Raw genomic sequence first — 22771 nt, 5'->3', positions numbered from 1 at the left:
AATCTCTTGGTGTCATCAGGACCAGTCAGGCCAGAGCCTGCCAAATGCCTTGGACTGGCCTTGGTGCAGCTGGAAATGGGCAGCAAACCTCCCCTGAAATCTGCATCCCCTGTTCTCTCCTCTCCTGATTCCCTTTGGGAGGTGAAAGGTGCCAGAAGAGCCAGGGAACAAAACCAGCCCCAAGCTGCTGCAATTTCCTGTCTGCCTTCCCTTGCATCCCCAAGTCTGAGCATTTCTGCTCCTTGCCCTGATGCCCTTTGGGCAGTGGAGGAGCAGAAATTTAGGAACAAAGTCTGGGACTGCTGGCCTTTGCTGTGCCAAGGTGTGACCCCGACCTGTGACACCATCTCTGGCACGTGCAGCACGTGTCCATCCTGCCAGTGGAATCACTCCCCTGCTGTTAACAGAGCATTTTGGTGCAAAAGTGCCACAGAAACTGGTGACAGAGCCTGGAGAGGGCCCCACAAGTGCTCCCCACGCCAGGGATGTGTGACTGGAGCACTGCCTTCAGCTGCCACTGCTGTAGTGGCTCAGTTATAAAAAGGCCCTTGTGTCACTGTGCAGTGTGTGACAGGTGGGATATGCGGGTGGCGTCAGTCCAGGGAGATCTGTGGCAAGGAAAGGAGTGTTAATAATAAGAAAATAAATCAGCACCTTGAAACAGAATGAACAGCATGGAGGGGTGCAACCCGCTGAGGATGCTGGATCACAAAAAAACTCTTTTTACGTGCCTGAAAGCAAAGATTGAGGCTGTATGCAGATCTGGCCACTGGAGGTAAAGATGAGAAAATGAAGGTATTACTACCTCAGTGGGAAAAACCAGAGATGAGTCAGAGTCAGGAATAATCCTTGAATCACTGGAGCTGGTCCTAAAAGTACCTCATGAGTACGGGGACCCAGAGAGAGCCTGCTTTCCTTTATTTGGAATCTAAGTCTGCAGGAGAGGGCAGATCCTCCCACCCCCAGACAGATACCTGACGTGCCACGTGTCACTCTTGAGCAAATCGATTTTTTAACGAGAGACGAGCTGTTTGTTTGTGTGACAAACGATCTGCCCGGGAGGCTGCTGGGAGAGGGTGCTGGGAGGGAGCAGAGCCATGCCAGACCTGGCGTGGGATGAGCTCCTGCAGCAGGAGGAGGCAGAGGAACTGCAGGCAGGTTGTATTGTCAGAAGAAAACACCTTTTTTCCAATGCTCTCTCATTTGGCCTGAATGTGTGCAGTGCCTTTTTGCTGTGCTGTGCAACAAGAGAGGCCCTTTCCCTGTTGTTTTGTGCAAGGGAACTTGTTGCTCTGTGTGGCAGCAGCCCAGGGTCTTGCAGAGAGACATGTACCATGTCCCACACGTGGAGGTTTAATTTCTGGTGATGCCTTAAGCTTTAGCTTCCATGAGTTTCAGGTTCTGTGCTGCCCAGGGTGCAGTTCTGAGCTCACATTCAGTGCTGGTAGCTCTCTGCACACAGCAGGGACACAAAACAAATCCTTTTCCTGCTGCACACCAAGGACAACTTTCAGGCCCAAAAGCTCAAACCACGGTGGCTGGAGGGAGGAACAAGAAGGATGGGACCTCACAGCCTGGAGCTGCAATTGGACAATTAAACCCCAATGTGAAAATGGACCAAAACTTACTAAGATCTCGTGCCCAGCCAGCCATTTTGTGACCATTTTGGGTCCACCTTAGGTGCAGCCCTGGCCAGGCCCTGTCCTGCCCAACGTGGATCCTGCAGGTCTTTCGATAAATACCTGCTTTATTCTCCTGCTCTGTCCAGTCTCTGTTTCAGGTCAGCCTTCCAAGGCATCACTGAAACTTCCCACACAGATGCTTTTGGGAACCTGGGCACGCCAATGTTTGTGGCAACCACCACCAAGTGAGGACTGCGTTGTAAATTTGCCCCATAAACGTTATTTTGGGATAGTTGCCAGCAGCTTTCCAGTGCTGCATGGTTTGAGGGCAGACAGTGGCTGGACAGCAGGCACAGGCACAAGAACACCTGGAGCTTTGCAGGCAGCTCCTGAATAGCAGAGGCACCCGGGTTTGCTTGTGAAGCCGTGGGGAATGGGTGGCAGTAAGTGCAGCTGGGGGGACAGATGTTTCCACAGAGCCCAGGTTCCAGATGAGCAGCTGGAGGGCAGGGGAGAAAGGCCGTGCACGACAGGGGAGCACAGCTGAGCTTTGTGCCGGGTGATGCTGTGAGCTGTGGGACGATCCTCATCCAGGCACGCCCCTCTGACCCGTGCCCTTCTCCCCGCAGCCTGCCAGCTGGGATTTTACAAATCAGCCCCCGGGGACCAGCTGTGTGCCAGGTGTCCCCTGCACAGCCACTCGGAGAGCCGGGCAGCCCGTGTGTGCCACTGCGACAGCAGCTTCTACCGCGCCGTGCAGGACCCGCCCTCGGCCGCCTGCACTCGTGAGTACCTCCTGAGTATCCCCTGAGTACACCCTGAGCACTCCTGAGTACCCCCTGAATACCCCCTGAGTACACCCTGAGTATCCCCTGAGTATCCCCTGAGCATCCCTTGAGTACCACCTGAGTACCTCCTGAATACCCCTGGCTGCCCTGTTGTTTTAAGGTGACTTTATGATGCTTGTATTTTCAATTGTTTGTTTTGTTTTTTTTTTTTATGTTAGACATTGTGCAGTGTATCTTTGAAACTGGTTTTGAGAGTGGAGCAGGGAGAAGGAGAAGCGCAGAGTTTGTTTTGAGAAACTAATTTGACTTTTATACAGTGTGGCTTCTGGAGTGCGTTGTTTGTAGCACAGATAGTTAGCAGGATGGAGGGGTTTTGTGCTTTTAGTTGGTTTTAGCTAGCTGGGGTTGAAAAGTTCTTTGGATTAGTTTTTGGGGGGGGTTGGGGAGGTTTTTTTGGGTTTTTTTTTAAGACTGCTTAAACCTGTCTTAGACTAATAAACCTAAAGGAGCATCAGGAGCTTACGCTTTGGCATTTTCTAGTGCTGGAGGAACTAATAAGAGCTTGAGAGAGCCGAGCTACACCTGTAAGAACCTTTTAGGTTTGCTATATTACCTTAGAGCGACGAGAAGTTTTATATTATTCATTTTTTGTAGTTGTGGGCACTTTGTTTGTTAAATAAATTGGTTTTTTCTACTTTTTAGTAGTTTGTTAAAAAACCAAACAGTTTAACAAGCTGTTTAAGTTTACTTCCCGGGGGCACCCTGTTCAAAGTTTTCTCCCAGATTTACCCTAAACCAAGACACCCTCCTGCACTTGCTCCAGGAGGACAGGCAGGTGTGGCAGTGCTAGCTGAGGCCGGGGTGAAGGAGGGATAAGCAGCACCTTACTTGTGTTTCCCTAAGGAACATCCACCCAAGTTTATTCATCCGCCAAGAGAACGTGTGTTCACCTTTCCCTTTAGGTGAGCGTATCCAGCTCGTCAACTGTGGCTCTGCCCCCAAAATCTTCATGCATCACCATTGCTTCCTCCAGAGCTAACATCAGCTCTGGCTATCTGGCATTTGGCATCCTGATCCAGATCCTTTTACCCTCCAAGGCATTTCACCCTGAGCCCTGCCTGTGTCTTTGCTGTCTTATGCCAGCACATTCACTTCTCCGGGCAGTTCTGTATTATTGAATTTCTCAAAGAGCCAGATGTATTCAGCTCTGCGAGGGTTCAATACCTCTGAGGGCATCCAGCACCTCACAGAAAATGGCTTAAATAACTTAGCGAGACGGCGTGGTCCAGTGTGTCTTGAAAAAGCAAAGAGGTTTTAATAAAAGAAGAAAAATAATACAAAAACAAAAGACTAAAGCCGTGCACAGTGTAGGGACAGGTCCCACACACCTGCTGCAGCACCCCAAGAATGCACAGAGAAGCCTCGTGCTCTTCCTTAGGTGCTGAAGGATTTGGGTTGGCTTTTTTGGCAAACAGTCCAATAGAGAATAGCTGCCTTTCTGAGGAGCAGCTAAAGAGACCCCTCAGTGTTTTTGTCTTGGCACTGAGGCAGTTACCACCAGGAGAGCAAAGAAGTTTCTGGGTCCTTTTACCTTATTAGAACGACAAGCGACGACTCTTAAACTTTTCCCTATATGGAAACACCTGCTCAGGTGTGGGGTGCATTCCTACGCCATATCCTTTGCAGCAGTGTTTGTGCACTCGGGTCTGCTGCCCAAGGCTCATCTCCGTTGGTCCCATGCTCCACCATTTCCAATGCCCCAGTGGCTACTGAGCTCATCGTGTCCAGGTGTTGCTAGAGGACACAAAAAGAATGATCTCACGCAGACTGTAGTCAGAGCAAAAGGAAGGGAAGTTTATTTCTCCAACCTCGATTATATAGATTCTGGACAATGACCAGGGATTGGAGAATGAGGTTGACACATCCCCGACCCCACTGGTCAAACTAGAAGTCCATCAATTGTCCCTCCTCCAAGGAGGAGTGCGAAAACAATCACTTTTTTAATGTTACAATCTGTGAGAAAACTCTGCTACAAAAAATGCCAACAGTCAGAAGGCTGAAAGAGTAGGACAACATCCAGGGAGGTAACAGCTGCCGGCATGGGAACACACAGAGACGAGTCTCTGTTTTGTTAAGCTCGAGAATCCATTTATTTCCCCCAGGGCTGGGGAGGGGGGAGTGAAGATGAAGAGGGCTCGCAGGGCCAGGGTCATGGGGTTTTATGGGGTATCGCAGGGGAGGAGTTTTAGGGTTTGGGTCAAGGGAGGAGTTAACGCAAGGAGAGTAAGATCAGATCCCAGGCCTCCACACTCCAGCAGGCCTCGCTCTCCCTGAATCCCCGCTCCTCTTCCAGGGCCGCCCTCCGCTCCCGTGAACCTGATCTCCAGCGTGAACGGCACCTCGGTGACCCTGGAGTGGGGCCCGCCGCTGGACAAGGGCGGCCGCGCGGACGTGGTGTACAACGTGCTGTGCCGGCGCTGCGCGGGCGCCGCGGGGCCCTGCGAGGCCTGCGGCAGCGGCATCCGCTTCGTGCCGCAGCAGACGAGCCTGGTGCAGGGCGCGCTGACCGTCACCAACCTCCTGGCGCACACCAACTACTCCTTCTGGGTGGAGGCCGTCAACGGCGTCTCCGACCTCAGCCTGGAGGCCAGGAGAGCCGCGGTGGCCAACATCACCACGAACCAGGCAGGTAGGTGTCGTAACGCTGGGAAATTGGGGTTTAAGGTTTTGGTATATAATGAAATGTATGGGGGGGGATATGGAGGGTTTAGGGCGTTGGCTGAGTACTACTTCTTCACCTTCTTCTTCTTGGTTTCGGATGGGTTTTTTTTCTAATTGGGTGGAAAAGGTCCACATTGTGGGCCTTGGGTGGTTGATTATTGGGTTAAAAGTATATATAAATGTATATATAAATATATATATAAATAATATAGGTGTGTGTATATATATGTATATGTGTGTGTATATGTGTGTGTGTATGTATATATTAAAAATATATACATATATATTATATGTTTATAATATATATTTTAAAACATAACATATATAAATATATAAATATACTTATATATAAATATATAAGTATATAAGTATATAAATATAAACATTTTTATATAGAACATATTTTTATATATAAATAAATATATTATATAATATATACAGGTTTGCTATATTACCTATTATATTATTGCTATATATATAGGTTTGCTGTATTATGTATATATACATGTGTATATTTATATATACATATATTTATACATACACATATATTTACATATATACATATAAACATATATATTTATATGTAGTATATATAAATAATATAGATGTCATCTCATTATTGGGTAATTAGCACTTAAAAGACCTTGGAAAGAGATAGAGGCACCTCCATTTCTACACTGTTAGTTTAGAGCTCATGACTCCTGAGACTGTGCTATAGATAAGAATTAATAAACACTGAGTCCGAACATGAAACTGCAACTCCCGTGTATTAATCCCAGCTCTAACAGGAAGAAAAGGAGATAAGAAACCCACATGTAGGAGGAGCAGACCCATCCTCCCATCACCCTGGGGAGATGCTGATGTTGCTCTGGCGTTGCTCCAGGCAGTGTCTGTGGGAGCCAGAACCCGCTCTAGCAGTGAAGGGCTGGTTTGGTGAAGGGCTTGGCACGGCCACAAAATGGGAGCCCTGTCCTCTCTGCTGCTGGAGATGGGTTCAGGGAGCTGGGACAGGCTGGGGACAAGTTGCTGCTCCAAGGTAACTCTTAGCCTTCTCTGCTTCTGCTTCACCGTGTCCTTTTCCTTTCACTTCAGCTTGCAGCCTCTGTTGGAGGCTCCTTTTCTGCAGGAGACAGGGGACACGGAGAACACTTGTTTGTTGACAGGAACACTAAGTGGAGCATGAATGTTTCAGGCTGATCCTCCAGCCTTTTGTCCCTTCCCAAAGGGCCAGGCAGCCGTTCATACTCAGCTCTTATCTCACACTGAATGCCAGCCCTGGCAAGTGACAGCAATGTTTGCTGGGAAAAGTCTCTCCCATGCACGTCTCACCTTTGCAAATTCCTCACTGCAAGATGATTTTTCCCCAGGAGATTCCTCTGAGCAGTGCTCTAGCCCAGGCAGGACAGGGCTTTGCTCCATGGCACTTTTCCATGGAGCACACTGTGGGCAGAGAGATCAGGGCAGGGACTGACCCTCCTTGTCAGTCCTCCCAGCTTGAAATGAGCCCACAAGAACTTCCCGTGATGCCGAGCCCCTTCTGCTCTTGTGGCAGGGGTACCCATGGGAGGAACTTGAGCCTTGCTGGATAGATCATGGCTGGCATGAGAACAAGTCCCTTTGTCACTAATGCCAGCCTGCAGCACTTCTGTAGCGTGTGGAAATGGCTCAGTCCTGCTGGCTCGATCCCTCACAATCCCTCTAAGTGCTGATGAGCCTCCTCAGCCTGCTTCCTCAGATGGAAATGCTCTCAGGAAGTGCTGAATATTCCCATTTTTGACCACTCAGCCACAAAAAGGATTCTGAGCAGGTGCTGTGAAAGCAGCAGGGTTGGGAATTTGGTAGTTCAGCTACTGTACTCCAGCTGCTGCTCGTGACAGAGCCTCCTGCCCTCCAGGGCTGAGGGACCACTCCTGGGTGCTGGTCACTGACACAGCCAAAACAAGGAAAAGCCTGTTTGCAATCCCCATCACCTCACTCATCTCCACTTCAATTAAACCAGAAACCTGGTTTAAGCCAGGGGTCCCGCCTAGGGCTCTGGCTCCACCCTTCCCCGTTGCTGTCTCCAGCTGCCCCCACCCCAGCAGGCACCTAACCCGCCGTGTCTGGTCCCCAGCCCCGTCACAGGTGGTGGTGGTGCATCAGGAGAGCACAGGCCAGAACAGCGTCACCTTGCTGTGGCAGGAGCCGGACCAGCCCAACGGAATCATCCTGGAGTACGAGATCAAGTACTACGAGAAGGTAACACCGAGCTTGATTCTCAGGGACGCCCCTGCTGTCAGCCAGCCTTGCACAAGGGGCTTCTTTGGAAGGCTTTGTGGTCGCTGTGCTGACACAGAGAAGGTTTTGTCATTGATTTTGCCCAGGATAAGGAAATGCAGAGCTACTCAACTCTGAAATCCAAGAGCACCACTGCCACCGTCTCCGGGCTCAAACCTGCAACCCGCTACATTTTCCAGGTGCGGGCTCGCACCTCTGCCGGCTGTGGAAGGTTCAGTCAGACTGTGGAGGTGGAAACGGGGAAGCCAGGTGAGTGTGGGGTGTGGGAAGTGTGGGGCAGGGAGCTTGGAGCCTGGTGATGCCCTTCTCCATGGCCACTGTTCTCTGCCACACAGGGAGGCACGTGCCCTGGCACTTCAGCCCGCAGGGATTGCTTGAGGTTGCATTCCTGGTGTGTTTGGAACAAGAGGAAATTTGAGTTGAAACAGTTTAGGTTGGATAATAGGAAATATTTCTTCACTGAAGGAACGTATTGGAACAGGCTGCCCAGGACACCACACCTGGAAGTGCTCGATCGGTCTGTTGATGTGGCGCTTGAGGACATGTTTAAGTGATGGCCTTGGCCATGCTGGGTGAATGGTTGGACTCAGTGATCTCAGAGGTCTTTTCTAACCTTAATGATTCTATGCTTGTTAGAATTAAGAGGGAGGAAGGATGCAGCAGTTAGGGCAGGGCAGACCTGGAGATGTCCTGAGGCTCCAGTCTTCTCTCTGTACTGGTTTGCTGTGTCGCTGTCAAAGTTTTGGTGACAGACAAGACAAGAACACTGAGTTCATGCAGCAGCAGCCAAAGTTTATTGTTGGGATTCCCCTTTTACAGGGAGTTCAGATTTCCTGCGCTTACACACATGATTGAGGGCTCAGCACCACCCAGTTCCCTGGCCCACGATATGTATTTGAATCTCCTCTACCATTATCGTGTCCAGGGATGTTTACTTCTATTCTATAATGTTTACTTCTGTTCTCTAACGAGCTAGGCTGGTTGAGTTGCTGTCTGTAATGGCTAATTTCATCTGTGCAGCCGTAGACCAGCTATAGCTGTCACATGGAACCATGGCTTTCTCAGAGCTCTCCTTGGTTTCCCACATGTGAATGGTCCCTGTCCCCTGGGAGAGGCTCAAAGCTGGGAATAGGTGGGACAGTGCTTCATCTTTGAAAACCATGACCCCATTGTCAGCCCAAGGCTTTATCTTTGAAGACCATGGGGTAGGTACATTCCTGAGCTCAGCAGTGTGTTCCCCACTCCAGCTCACCCCCTTTCCTACCCTGCTTTTTCCAGTGTCCCTCCGGTACGACACAATGACGATTGTCTGGATCTGCCTGACACTTATCGCTGGCCTTGTCACCTTGCTGGTGGTTCTGATCTGCAAGAAGAGGTAAGGTTTTTTCTGGAGGCCAGGGGGGTTTTTTAGAGATCTCCAACAGGGGCAAGAGGGGATGGGGGAACTTGGGCACAACTTTTCTCCTTTCAGTTTGTCCAGAGCACCCATGAGTCCAGATTTAATAAGCAGCCAAGAGACTTCATTTAAAGGTCACCACTTTCCCTGAGGCAGAGCCAGTCTCCAGATCTTCCCCTCATGCCAGCAGGCTGAACAGTAATTAATCAGTATATATATTATAATATATAATGTACGGAATATCAGTAGAAAGAGCAACGCCAGTACCAGAACTAGTACCAGTACAAGAGCTGACTGGATGGGCTGGTGGGTAGGTCAGGAGTGGAGGGATCTTTTCTCCAGCAGACAGATCCAATGGAGCCTGTGAGCTCTGTGTGGGCATGGCTGAGCCAGGCGTGTGGAGCACACATGCTTTTGGCACTGCCAAGCCTTGGGGAGCACCTGGAGGGTACTTTGATCCTGACCAAAGTATCGATCCAGCGAGATGCAGGGATGCAGCTGGTGGATGGCCAAGTGTTTTCTCTGGCTGCCCACAGCCCCACCATGCACTGCCCTCTGCCCTGCTTTTGGAATGTTTGTGGGAGCGAGGCATGGGGGCTCCTATTGTGACTCTGTCCTCCCGTGGCAGGCACTGTGGGTACAGCAAGGCTTTCCAGGACTCTGATGAGGAGAAGATGCATTATCAGAATGGGCAAGGTAGGACACTCTCTGGGAAGGACCCCAGCCTCATGGATGGGCAGAGATGGGCTGTTACTCGCTGACACTGCTGTGGTTTCCAGGGGGAAGGGTTTTCTATCTTGCTTCCTCCTGGGAACATGTCTTAGGAGACTTGAGCGGGTGATCTAACCCAGGGGCATCCTGGTAATGGGGTGGAAAAGTTGAACAGTGTGCACTGAGAATGCAGGAGAACCATCCCTGGCAGCAGGCCAGGGGCAGGGCGTGATGGAGGGGGACAATTGTGGAGAACACCTGGGCTGACAGGTCCTGAACTGCTCTGAGGATGCTGCTGGGCCGAAGAGTGACTTAGGATTCCTTGTGCTGCATCTCCGTGGCTCCTCAGCCTGTCCTGCCCCTGCCCATCCCCTTCCCTGCTGCTGGGTGTCCCTCATCCCAGCAGGAGCAGGGAGGTCATTCTTCCCCTGTACTCAGCACTGGTGAGGCTGCACCTCGAGTGCTGTGTCCAGCTCTGTCCCCTCAGTTTAGGATGGACATTGAGTGCTGTGTCCAGCTCTGTCCCCTCAGTTTAGGATGGACATTGAGTGCTGTGTCCAGCTCTGTCCCCTCAGTTTAGGAAGGACATTGAGACGCTTGAGCCCATCCAGAGGAGGCAATGAGGCTGGTGAGGGGCTGGAACACAAACCCTGTGTGGAATAGCTGAGGGAGCTGGGGTTGTTCAGCCTGGAGAAGAGGAGACTCAGAGGTGACCTTATCACTCTCCACAGCTCCCTGAAAGGTGCCTGTGCTCACCTGGGGCTGGGCTCTTTCTCCAGGCAGCACTGACAGAACCAGAGGACACAGCCTCAGGCTGCATCAAGGGAAATATAGGCTGGATATTAGGAAAAGGTTTTTCACAGAAAGAGTGATAAAGTCCTGGAATAGTCTGCCTGGGGAGGTGGTGGAGTCACCATCCCTGGACATGCTTAAAAAAAGCCTGGACGTGGCACTCAGTGCCATGGTTTAGTTGAGGTGTTAGGGCTGGACTTGATGATCCTGAAAGTCTCTTCCAACCTGGTGATTCTGTGAATTCTGTGAATTCTGTGAGTTCTGTGATCTCTCTCCACTTTGAAACCCGGCAGTGAAGTTCCCTGAGTCCAAGTTCTACGTGGACCCCCACACGTACGAGGACCCCTGCCAAGCTGTGCATGAGTTCACCCGTGAAATAGAGGCCTCCCGGATCAAGATTGAGAAGGTCATTGGGTCTGGTGAGTCCTGGGGCCCAGCTGCCTCTTTGCATCGTGTCTGTTCAGGGAAATCCATGATCTGAGGTTGCGCCGTGCCCCTGGCCCGCTGGGACCGGAGCCTTGCTCAGCAGGGCTTCATCTGCTCCTTATCCTTGTGAGATCAAAACCTTGGGTCAGGTGGGGGTTTGGGGGAGTGAAATAAACCCTTTGGAGCAGCCTGGAGCAGGGGGTTGCTCGTCAGCAGGTGTGGCACTGGCAGCTCAGGCTGGCACAACAGATGGCTCAGCCTGTCCCCATGGGTGTCCCAACGTGCGCCCATGAAAAAACCTGGGGTGACAAGATGCAAATGAAACTGCGAGTGAAATGCACGTTTTCAGAACAAAAGGGAATTTTGCATAGGAACAGGGGCTTTTGGGGAAGCACAGTGCAGAGCTGGAGCTGGAACTTCACCAGCAGCACCCCGAGGGCTTAACCCAGAGCAGTGATGAGGGTCATCCTGGCTGCTCTGAGACTCTCAAATTTGTTCATTAAAAGCAATAAAGCAGGTGCCACTGTAATCACTGCCCTTGGCCCATTGCCTTCAGTGACAGACACCAGAGAGAGGTGCTCTCTGATGTTCCCACCCTTCCTGAACTGGAAGCCAGAGCTGAGCAATCCTTTCAGAGGATTGAATCCTGGTGGGGTTGGAGGGGATTGAAATCCAGGCTGGAACCCGGAGGGGCTGGGGCATGCTGTGAGTATGCTGACAGACTGGATGGTTCATGGTGTTGGTGGGTGACATCAAGAAGCTGAGGGGGTCTCCATGCCCCCGCTTTCCCTTGCCTTGCAGGGGAGTCTGGAGAGGTGTGCTATGGCCGCCTGAAGCTGCCAGGGAAGAGGGAGATCCCCGTGGCCATCAAAGCACTGAAGGCAGGCTACACGGAGAAGCAGAGGCGGGACTTCCTGAGTGAGGCCAGCATCATGGCACAGTTCGACCACCCCAACGTCATCCACCTGGAGGGGGTGGTCACCAGGAGTACGTGGCTGGCAGGGGAGGGAGGGTTTGGCGAGGCAGAGCTGGGGTGCATCTCCCTGTGGGCAGCCTGGGAGATGGGGCTCAGGGCTCACTCTGGGTGCACTCCATCCTTCCCTGCCCCAGGGGTTTTTCAGATCTGTGCATTTACCTGGGACAGCCACGCCCTTGCCTTCTCTTCCAGGACAAACGTCCCCATGGCGGTTCCACACCATGCTCTGCAGTGTGCTCCAGGTGGTTGTTGGTTTGGGAGATGTCCTACTCAAAGGCATCTGTTTTAAAGGCTGCCTGTATGGAATCGTAATTTGAAGTCTTCCTCCAAAAAAGCGCATTCTGATGCAAAGCCTTACACTAATGGCATGCAGATTTCAGCAGGGTGACGGAACTGACCCAGCCATACCAATGGCACCTGCAGGGAGGGGTACCTGTCTGGGCTGTTGCCAAATCCCCATCATTAGGCAAGTCCTGCCCAGTGCAGGGGTGACACCAGTCTGAGGGGCTGCAGAAGACCTACACACCTGAATTCATGTCTCTCCCAGTAAAAACCTGGCACTGGGCTTCCTGGAGGAAGGTGACTTCTCTGCTAACTTGACCTCCCTTGTCTTCTGCAGGCAAATTGGTAATGATTGTTACTGAATACATGGAGAATGGCTCACTAGACACCTTCCTCAGGGTAAGGAGAGAGCTTGTATTTTCATTCACTGCACGTTCCTGCTCCTCAGCCTCACAGCCACTGAACCCCCCTGTGTTAGAGAGAGCTGTGGGTGCCGGGCTCTCACCTCTCCAGCAGACACAGGCTCCAGGCATCGTGTCTGGTTCCCTGGAGTGACACTGCAAGGGCAGGGACAGCTGCCTGAGCACGTGTCAGAGTCACTGAGAGGGCAAGAAGTGGGCAGGGGCACAGGCAGGAGGCACTGGGGTCAGAGGAGCCAAAGGTGAGAGGCACAGGGGGGGCTGGCAGCACCAGCAGGGTGGTGGTGAGCACCACCAGCGAACTCTGCGTTGTTTCCTTTCCAGAAACACGATGGGCAATTCACCATCATCCAGCTGGTGGGGATGCTGCGGGGCATTGGGGCGGGCATGAGGTACCTGTCTGACCTGGGCTACGTGCACCGGGACCTGGCAGCCCGCAACATCCTGGTCAACAGCAACCTGGTGTGCAAGGTGTCCGACTTCGGCCTCTCCCGCATCCTGGAGGACGACCCCGACGCTGCGTACACCACCACGGTGGGTGGCTCACAGTGCTGGTCCCTGCTGATGCTTGCTGCCCCACTGACACGTGGAAAAGTCAGAGGCTCTCAAGTCCAAATAGGTCGGGCAGGAGCGGCGATGTCGCTTCCTGCTGACATCTGGGCCGACAAACCCAAAGAGCTCCTGAGCCTTAGTGTGTTGTCCTTCACATGGGAACATCCCAAAAAGGAGTGTGCAGTGAGCACAGGGCTGCAGGATGGGAGGCAGGGAGTGAGCAAACATCCCCAGCCAACTGCTCCCATGGGAATGTGTGGCCTCTGTGTCCCCAGTGGAGTCCTTCCCTAGGCAGCTCCAGCCACTCCTCAGCTGTCCTAGAGCCATCAGTCCATAGAGGGCTGTTCTGGGCCACCCCTCAGCATTGTGGTTTTTCCATGTAGCTCTGCCTCATTCATGGATGTGGAAAAGATGGGGATTGGTTTTGCAAGCTGTGGTTTTATTTCATGCACTTTTGTCTGTAAAGCCGCGATGAGATTTCTCTGGCCAGCCTGGCAGCTCTGTTTCTTGATGTCCTCCTCCATGGGAGGCCGTCAGAAGCAAAATGAAATACATTTCCGTGAAATACGTAGAATATGTTAAATAAAATGAGCTCTCTTTGCCATTTCCTGGCCATGAAAAGAATTCGTGTGCTCCCCTGGAACAGTCTCAGGACAGACTGTTCCTGATGGAGGTCAGTTTGGAGCTGTAGGCAGAGGAGTCCGAGCATCATCTCTCAGAAACACCAAGATTACAGAAGCAGAAAGAGCTTCAGGCTCTTCTGGGGTAGCTGATGCTGAGCACGTCCCAGAGCAGCTGCAGCTCTGAGGGGTGAGTGCACCATGGCCCAGCCTAAAGAACGTGGCCTTCATGGTCTCTGCTTGGCTTCAGCAAAGTGGAAAGGCTGAGCCAGAGGGGCTCACTGTGTGTGTGCCTGTGCATTCATCTGCTCCTTCTGGTGTCTCAGGAAATAGCGTGTCAGTGCAGATAATTTAACTTCGGGGAAGGTTCCTGCTGCTTGGTTTCTGGTGCTTTGAGGTGCCTTGGTGCAGAGAAACCCACCAGAGCTGCTTGTTCTGGAGGAAGATTGGACAGTGCAGAGAGTTGGTAGAGCTGAAGCACAAGGATGCAGTGGCAGAGTCAGGATCTTTGGTGAGCTCTCAGTCAGGGTACCCTGCAAAGGAGGTTTCTTTTGTGTTCAGAGGCTTGTGTTCCTCCCGTGTTGTCTTCAACATGCTCAGGAGATTGCTCCCACCAAGGGACTCTCCCAAAAGACACATTGTTCATCTTCAGTCCTTACCGAGGCCAGAGCAGGCAGGACTCGGCTGGGTAGAGGCAGCTCTCCCTGTACAGGTACCCCTGAATGGTGATGGCACACCATTCCTGCCCCAGACGTTTTGGGAAGCCCACTTGCTGTCCCCTACACTGCAACTTTCCTCCCCAGAGGGCTGGCAACCACATTCCCAATGCTTAAAAGCATTCCTAGTCCATATATTGCTGTTTTTTGTCAGCATGGTCCTTTAATTGAATGCAGCTGCCTTTTCAGTCCTTGCCTGTCAGAGCAGGGAAGGACAGGAGGCACATCCCATCACTCTCCCCATCTGCTCAAGCCAGGCTCTCTCAGAGTCAGCTCTGTGCCTGTGTGCTCTGCTAGCCCAGGGCTCCTCCTCATCACTCTGAATTCCTTGTCTCTGGAGCACCAGGGGGCAAAATTGTGCATGAAGACCTTGTAGAAGAGCACAGCGTTCCCCTTGCTCTGCTGGGAACGCCTTGAGGTCGTCCTCCCTGCACACCTCTGGGCTCACCATGTCCAGATCACCTCCTCAGCCCTTTCCAGAAGACTCCACCCCAGCTTTACCGCTTGTCCAACAGCTCTCCCAGCCGCAGAGCTCGGGATGCGATCCCTGCCTGCCCTGAGCCTCCGCTCCCGCTCCCTTTTCCAGGGGGGGAAGATCCCGATCCGCTGGACGGCTCCCGAGGCCATCGCGTACCGCAAGTTCTCCTCGGCCAGCGACGTGTGGAGCTATGGGATCGTCATGTGGGAGGTGCTGGCCTACGGAGAGCGGCCCTACTGGAACATGACCAACCGGGACGTGAGTGCTGCCAAACCTGCCCCTCCCGAGCCCAGCCTGCCTGGGGCTGGGAGCAGGGGCCCACGGAGCAGCTCTTTGCCTCTCCTCACACCCCCACAGGGCTGCGCGCAACTGTTGGAATTTTAGAAGCTTGGAATTTGAGTGTGCAGTAGAATATGAGTCAAGGTAGAAGATTTTAGGTGTTGTCTAAGTCATCCTTCTTGGAAAGGTGAAGAAAAGGCTTGGAAAGAAGCCAAAACCTTTATACACAGGGTGCAATATCCCCACTCTGGTGACAGCAGTCCATCCCTGCGCTGCGCAGCCTTTGCCTTTGCAGTCCCATGGCTCCCAGGAGTGACCGGAGCTCATGGATTGACCCACCTGCTGGCCCTTCCCAATCCTGCCCCCTTCCTGGGGTCACTGGCTTAATTTCCCGGTACAAATGCAGGCAGGGAGGTCACTGCCAGCTGGCTGTGTGCACTGTGTCCCCAATCCCGCCTTTCTGCTGGATGGAGAGATTCAGCACGTGTTGGAAGGGGCCAGGGCTTCCCCAGGATCACTGCAGCCCCACTGCACTCTCCTGCCTGTTCCAGTACTAGGTATCCACCCCTTCCACTGCCCAGATGGGGCTGCTGAGAGCCTCAGGCCACCACCACCACCCAGCTCTAGGCTCTGGGCTTGTCTGAGTTGTGTGGAGCCACTCTCACCTCAAGAGTAGCATAAAATCTGAAGGGAAATGTAGGTTATAATCCTGACCCCAACTTGAGGGCAAAATTTCCGAAAGGAGGCAGTAAAAGGAGTGTTTTGGCTCTGCAGAACCTCAGGACTCCTTGTTTTTTTTTACCTGTGACTGCTATAAATCTCCCCCTGTGCTGGGAATCTCCTCTCTTCTAGGTTTGTTTTTTTTTTTTTAAATTTTGTGGTGGCTTTGGTGACAGCAGGGCATGAATACAGTGGCTTACACTACCTCCTCCACACAATTCCTCCGAGCAACGTTTCGACCAGTGCCACGCCCTGGCTGTAGGAAAACTGGGTGTGAGTGGAGCCCTCATGGCTTCCCTGCTGCAGGGAAGCTGCAATATTTTAGGCCACTGAACAGCTCTGTTGTCATAGCACTGGTTTCCTGTGCGTGTGTGATGTCCAGCCTGCTGCCAGCTCTGCACACAGCCTTGTTGTTCAGCACAAAGCTTGTGCACAGCCATCTGCATCCCCATCCCATGGCCCCAGCAGCCCACAGGGAGCTTCCCATCATCAGAGGGGCTGGGAGAGGGATGGGGATGCACTGGGATGGGTCCACAGGGACAGGGGAGAGCCAAGAGGATGTTTGTAGGCTCCCAGGGGAGGACTCCCCAAAACCACCGAGTCACGGCTGTGTAGGAGCATCTCGTGCAGGACGTGGTGCAAGCACAGGATATCCTGTGTGCAAAGGCTCCTCTGAACCTCGAGGGTGTCTTGCAGGTTTTTCCTAGGCTCAGCCTTACCTTCTTCTGGAAATGCAGAATATTTTTTTAGAAAGAAGCAGTATTAACACCAAAATACCAAACCAGTAAAACTGCAGCCCTCATCAGAGTGTGCCCTTCCTCCTGGACAATAAAACTCCCTCTTCCCGTGATCCAGCTCCTTGCCTGTTACTGTCAGTGGGCTGCACAGAGCTGTCAGCACTTGCCGTGAGCAGAGGGCACACCCCAGCTGCTGCAGGGGGAGCAGCACTGAGATGCTCAGCTGGTCACCACCTTCCTTGCTCCAGAGGGCCTCCCACAAGTGAGGAGGATCCATGGGATGAGCCAAGAGGATGTTTGTCGGCTCCCAGGGGAGGACTCCCCAAAACCACCGAGTCATGGCTGTGTAGGAGCATCTTGTGCAGGACATGGTGCAAGCACAGGATATCCTGTGTGCAAAGGCTCCTCTGAACCTCGGGGGTGTCTTGCAGGTTTTTCCTAGACTCAGCCTTGTCTTATTCTGGAAACGCAGAATATTTTTTATGAAAGAAGAAGTATTAACACCAAAAACCCCTATCCAGTAAAACCCCACCCCTCATCTCCTGAAATCTGAGCTGAAGTATTTTTTTTGGGGGGGGGGGTGGGCTTGCATAAAAAATACTGCAGAATATCTTTTTTTTTAGGAAGAAGCACTAACACCAAACATCCTCTTGCGGCTTGTGGCTTCCTTCCAGGTCATTAACTCCGTGGAGGAAGGCTACCGCCTGCCCGCCCCCATGGGCTGCCCCAGCACCCTGCACCAGCTGATGCTGGACTGCTGGCAGAAGGAGCGCAGCGAGAGGCCGCGCTTCGCCCACATCGTGGCCATCCTGGACAAGCTGATCCGCAACCCCGACCATCTCAAGTGCACGGGCACCGTGAACAGGTGAGCGCTCCCTGAGCCCTGTGTGGGCAGGGGATGGTTGTGGAACGCTTTGAACACCTCGGGGGAGTCCCCAGGCTGAAGGAAAAGGCTTTCCCCCAGGGTGCCTTCGTGATCCACCCCAGTTCTGCTCTCCCCATATGCCCCCAGCTCTCGTGGTTTCTCCTTTCCCTGTTTCCCCATTGGTTGTGGTGTCCCTGGTGGCCTGCCCCGTGTCCCCTTTGTACAGCCCCTGTTCACTCAGACCATTGGTTCCTGACCCCATATTTAACCCTGTGCACTCGACACATGGTCGAGTCTTTTGTCCCTGATCCCCTTTGGTGTGCTGGAATAAATCTTTGCTGGAATTTATCACACCAAAGGCCCTTCCTGCCTCTCTTGGCTGAGCTGGCCGTGGTGTGTGTGGTGTGTGAACCCGACTGCTTTGCCTAAATGCCTCCCCAGGCAGCCTTTCCAAAGGAGATACTCATTGGGAATTAGGTATCAGCAAATCTAAACCCCACGTTGCTCCAGCTGATGGGTTGACACCGGCATGCGGGTTGCATGTGGGTTGCAGGAGTGAGGGATATTTCTGACTGGCTGTAGCACCACTGGCTGCCCTTAGGAGTGTGGACTTGGATCGTGGTGGGGAGTGAGGAACTTCTGCACTCACTCCCTTGCTCCCACCCTGGCATCTCCACCCAGCAGCATCCCTGCCATCACCTGCTGCCAGGGCTCTCTTTGTCCTGCTCCGCAGCATCTGCAGGGTCACAGCTGTGTGCCCAGGTGGGCAAGAGGCCGATGGCATCTGGCCTGGATCAGGAGTAGTGTGGCCAGCAGGAGCAGGGCAGTGATTGCCCCCCTGTGCTGGGCACTGGTGAGGCCCCACTCTGAATCCTGGGGTCAGTTCTGGGGTCCTCATGACAAGACAAAGATGGAGGGGCTGGAGAATGTCCAGAGAAGGGAGCAGAGCTGGGGAAGGGTCTGGAGCACCCTGGCTCCAGACTGAGGGAGCTGGGAGGGGCTCAGCCTGGGCAAAAGGAGGCTCAGGGGACCTTCTGCCCCTCCACAACTCCCTGACAGGAGGGGGTATCCAGGCAGCTGTTGGCCTCTGATCCCAGGAAATGAAGGACAGGAAAAGAGAAAATGGCCCCAAGTTGTGCCACAGGAGGTTCAGGTTTGATATTAGGGAATTTTTTTTCACTAAAAGGGTGATCAGGCCCTGGCACAGGCTGCCCAGGGCAGTGGTGAAGTCACCATCCCTGGAGGTGTGGATGTGGCACTCGGGAATGTGGTTCAGGGATAGCCCTGGCAGTGCTGAGTTGGAGCTGATGATCCTAGAGGGCTTTTCCAACGTTTTCCTGGTTCTGTAAGTGCATGGCCCTCACAGCCTGCTCACCTTGGACCGGCCTTTCTCGTGTAACCCCTTGTGTCCTGCTCCCAGGTTCACCCAGACACGCTTGGACAGGGCTCTGCTGGAGCTGACCAGCTGCCTGACTGTGGAGGAGTGGCTGGACTCCATCCGACTGGGGCACTACCGGGACAACTTTGCCATGGCCGGGTACTCCTCCCTGGGCATGGTGATGCGCATGAACATCGAGTGAGTAGCAGGGAGCAGCCTGGCTGTCCCTGCAGCCCCAAACCGTGACCATCCTGCCTCAGCTGCCTCCTCCTAGCTGGCCCTGGCGCCACAGATGTGTCTCTGGGTAAACGGTGTTGACACTCGGGATAGTGTCCGAGGGTGTTGTGCTGGTTCAGCACGGAGAGCAAAAAACAGTCAGTGACTGGCTTTGAAACTGACAACTGGATTAACAAATTAAATATAGGGGTGTTTGGCTTTGCTTTTCTCCTGGTCATATCTCACGGCAGAAAAAGAGTAAATGATTATGGCAGACACTTAGACCACCACACAACAATTTGGCAAACAGGAAATTGGTGGATGTGAAACCACTACAGCTGTGCTGAGCTTCGAGGGAAGGTGTGGGAATTGTGCTGAGAGGCTGTGAGCTCCAGGTCACCTCCAGTGCTCTCTGGTGGCTCCCTGATGTCACCATAGGCCTGTAGGAGGTAATTCAGGTTGCAAGGTGCTCCAGGAGGTCACCTAGCCCAATCTCCTCGTCACAGCAGGGTCAGGCAGGAGGTTGCTGCCTCCTTGCGCTTCACATCTTTTTCTTTTCATGCAAAAGGCATCTCTGGGCTAGAGAGTGTCTGTGCTATTCTCTAGGATCCCTGGGAAATAATCATAGCTGGGCTTTAGCCTGGAGCTTTGTCAGACCCCGTGCACAGGACTGGCTCCCTGCTCAGTGCAGCCAGGAGGCATCACTGTGAGGTCATTAACATATGACCAGGGGTGGGTTAAGTGAGCAGAGCTGCAGGAGGTCTGTCTCACCACCCTCCTGCTGTAAGGAACTTGATCCCTCACCTGTCTGGGAGTTTCAAAGGTGAACCAGCCAAGCAGTACCAGAAAAGAAGGCAACTGTGCCACCTCCTGCCCTTATACCTGCTCACATCCCTCACCCCTTGCTGTCACCAGTAGTGACAGGGCTGGACAAAAACCTGTTCAGCCTCTGAGGAGCCTTGTTCCCTGTAAAAAGGCATGGAGCTGCTGGACAGTGGTTGCTGTGGCAGTGGAAGGGGAGGCAGAGACACAGACAAGGCTGTCGTGTGTATTGATCAGGGCTGCACGTGGGGCCTCTGCTCTGGGACTGAGCTGAGAGTGATCCTTGTTTCCCATGCACGTCAGAGACTCTTTTGAACGGGGAAGGCTCATCATCCATCCTTCTTTCTGACTGGGTTATCTGGGGGCATCTCACTAAAACTGAATCCAATTTCTCCGCATCGATCCTGTCACCTCCCAGCCTGTCAGGAGTGATCCTGCTCCTGCTCCTGCTCCCCCAGGGCTGTCACAGGGCCCTTGTCAGGAGGACATGCCCAAGGGGATGGCAGCCTCTGTGCCCTGGGAGGAAGCCCATGGACCCTCATCAGGACCAGCCTTCTGCTGATGGGCAAGTGGAGAAGCCCCAGGCAGGGGTTCCTGGGCCGGTCCAGGGGTGCAGTTGTCTCCCCAGGTGTCTTTGACAGTGTCTTTGTTCTCCAGGGATGTTCGAAGTCTGGGCATCACCATGATGGGCCACCAGAAGAAGATCCTGAGCAGCATCCAGGCCATGAGGTCCCAGCTGCTGAACACAAACGGCCCCAGGAGGCATCTCTGATCGGGAGCTCTGCAGAGCTGCACCAGGCATTCCTCGGCACTTACCCTGGCAGAGGGGCAGCGGGGTGGTGAGCAGGAGCAGGGGCACCAGGAGCCCGAGCCCTGCCAGCCTCTCTGTGATTTCAGCATCGGTGGAAACGTGGCGTTGCAGACACCTCGGTGGTGCTGCTGCCTCCTTCCCCCACCTGGAGGGGGGAGCAGCCGTCCAAGAGGACACTCTGCTATTTCCCCGTGGGACTGGGCGTCTCCCCACAACTATGCAGGACAGGAGACCACCCCTTCACCCAGCGGGATGGTCCAGCTGCCCCCGCGGGTGGAGTGGTATCAGACACATCAGCAATAAGCAGGAGCAGCGGGCTGGGCTTGCTGTGGCACAGAGATCCTTTGGATCAGGCAGCTGGGTAGTTCCTTGGATCTCTAAAGTGAGCAGGGCTCCACATCCTGCCCACAGCAGAGACAGCCCTGCTTCCTGTACCTGTACCTGCTTCCTGTGCCTCCCAGCGTGCTCCAGCCTGGACCTCCTGAACTGCACCAGCCTGAGGGCGACTTCATGGTCTACATCTGCCGAGAGCAGCAGGGCAGGGGACAGAATACCAGGTGGCAGTGCCAGGAACAGCTGGCTCTGCCCTCACACCGTACTCCCCAGCTCGGAGGGGACCTGCCCAGGGTCTTCTTCTGCCTGGAGACTCGAGAAGCCCTGGAGTGCTACAGGACACTCTGCACCTCTTTAACTCACCAGCTCTGCTCCTCCACACATCCAGGGATATGTCCTAGGGCCACAAGCTCAGGTTTCTCTGCCAGCAGAATCGTCCTGGCCTCCCCCAGGACAAAGAGGAATGGGAGAGTGTCCCGTGCCACACAATGGAGGGACAGAGAAACAGCTCTTTGTTCCTGTATTGTCCTAGAGAAACCCAAGAGCTGTGCCAACACCTGGCTGCCAGTTGCCCAGGGCTGCCAGGTCACCTGCACAGTATTTCCAGCTGCAATCACAGCATCCCGTGGCTGAGGACAGGGGCTCTGGGCACTGCTGGTGATTCCAGGGTCTGTCTTCCACAGGAACTTCTCTGCGTGAGCTGGGTGCTGAGCGGTGGCTCTGAAGATGTGTGGAGCTGGTCCAGGAGGCTGAGCTGGGTGCAGATGAACTGGGGAGTGTGGCAGGCTGTGGGCTGGGAGTTTCCTTTTGGTGTAAATACGGTTTTCTATGGGTTTGGGAACTGTTTTACTGAAGTAGGATGTTAAGTACACAAAATGGTCTCAAAGCACAGAAGCCTCAGTGGTGGGGCTGAACTCACTGCAAAAAAACAAAACTCTGCTGGGAGCATGGCTGGGGTTGGGGGTGACAGGAGAGGGACTGGAGGGGAGCCAGGCTCCCTGCCAGGCTGGAGCACCCTGTCCTTCCCACGGGCACAGCAAACCCAGCATCACTGCAACGCAGGTGCTGCGGGGACGTGGCCTGGGGGCTGCTCCTGCCAGGCCTGTTTGGGCACCAGGGGGGCGGGGGGTGGGTAAAAGCCATTTCTCAGCTGCAATAATCCTGGCTAAACCAGCCTGTCCGGGGCTGGCTTGGCTTTCCATGCAGGGCACTCGTGTCCTGGTGGATTCTCTGACTATGGCGGGCACTTTACTTCTTCCTATGGAAGCTTTTTGCAAGGGGGACAGATGCAATGTGTTGTTTCATTTGTATTGCACCCTGCGTCCTGCACTGAGCCCTGGCACGCTCCCTCCTCACAGCCAGCGTGTGACGAAGCTCAGCCCAGCCCTGCAGCACAGGGGGCTGGGTGCTGGGCCTGTCCTCTCTTCCCAACATTTGGGACTCTGTCATGGACACGCTGGTGAGGGCAGGGGTCGGAGCGGTGCCACACCGGTGTCCTTGGGGTCTGCTGGGCAACCCCAGCCAGGTGAGCTGCAGGATCTGGGGCTGGGAGCTGCCAGGTGGCCCATTTCCAGGTGGTTCATGAATCAGATCCTGCAGCATGGGGCCACTGGGCCGCTCCTGGCTGTGGGGAGGGTGGGGCAGGGCTTGCCTTTTATGTTCAGAGTGTGCACTTCCTCCTGGACAATAAAACTCCCTTTTCCCGTGATCCAGCTCCTTGCCTGTTACTGTCAGTGGGCTGCACAGGGCTGTCAGCACTTGCCGTGAGCAGAGGGCACACCCCAGCTGCTGCAGGGGGAGCAGCACTGAGATGCTCAGCTGGTCACCACCTTCC

The 22771-nt window shown here is 53.6% G+C and overlaps 1 protein-coding gene across 1 annotated transcript in view; it reads left to right on the top strand.

Annotated features, from left to right (window-relative positions):
* The window catches only part of EPHA8 (EPH receptor A8), a 56151-nt gene extending 34172 nt beyond the window's left edge, over positions 1–21979 (top strand). Inside the window, exons 4-17 of the mRNA XM_040084628.1 lie at positions 2252–2407; positions 4764–5099; positions 7245–7369; positions 7495–7657; positions 8687–8783; positions 9433–9500; positions 10601–10726; positions 11535–11720; positions 12329–12390; positions 12735–12944; positions 14885–15034; positions 17187–17377; positions 18798–18953; positions 20451–21979. Coding sequence (XP_039940562.1) covers positions 2252–2407; positions 4764–5099; positions 7245–7369; positions 7495–7657; positions 8687–8783; positions 9433–9500; positions 10601–10726; positions 11535–11720; positions 12329–12390; positions 12735–12944; positions 14885–15034; positions 17187–17377; positions 18798–18953; positions 20451–20565 — 2141 coding nt within the window. The 3' untranslated portion in view covers positions 20566–21979. The remainder of the gene's footprint in view (positions 1–2251; positions 2408–4763; positions 5100–7244; positions 7370–7494; positions 7658–8686; positions 8784–9432; positions 9501–10600; positions 10727–11534; positions 11721–12328; positions 12391–12734; positions 12945–14884; positions 15035–17186; positions 17378–18797; positions 18954–20450) is intronic.
* Positions 21980–22771: the final 792 nt, after the last annotated feature.

The sequence above is a fragment of the Hirundo rustica genome, chromosome 22, assembly GCF_015227805.2.
Source record: "Hirundo rustica isolate bHirRus1 chromosome 22, bHirRus1.pri.v3, whole genome shotgun sequence".
Lineage (NCBI taxonomy): Eukaryota > Metazoa > Chordata > Aves > Passeriformes > Hirundinidae > Hirundo > Hirundo rustica.
This window is presented reverse-complemented; position numbering and strand designations above follow the sequence as displayed.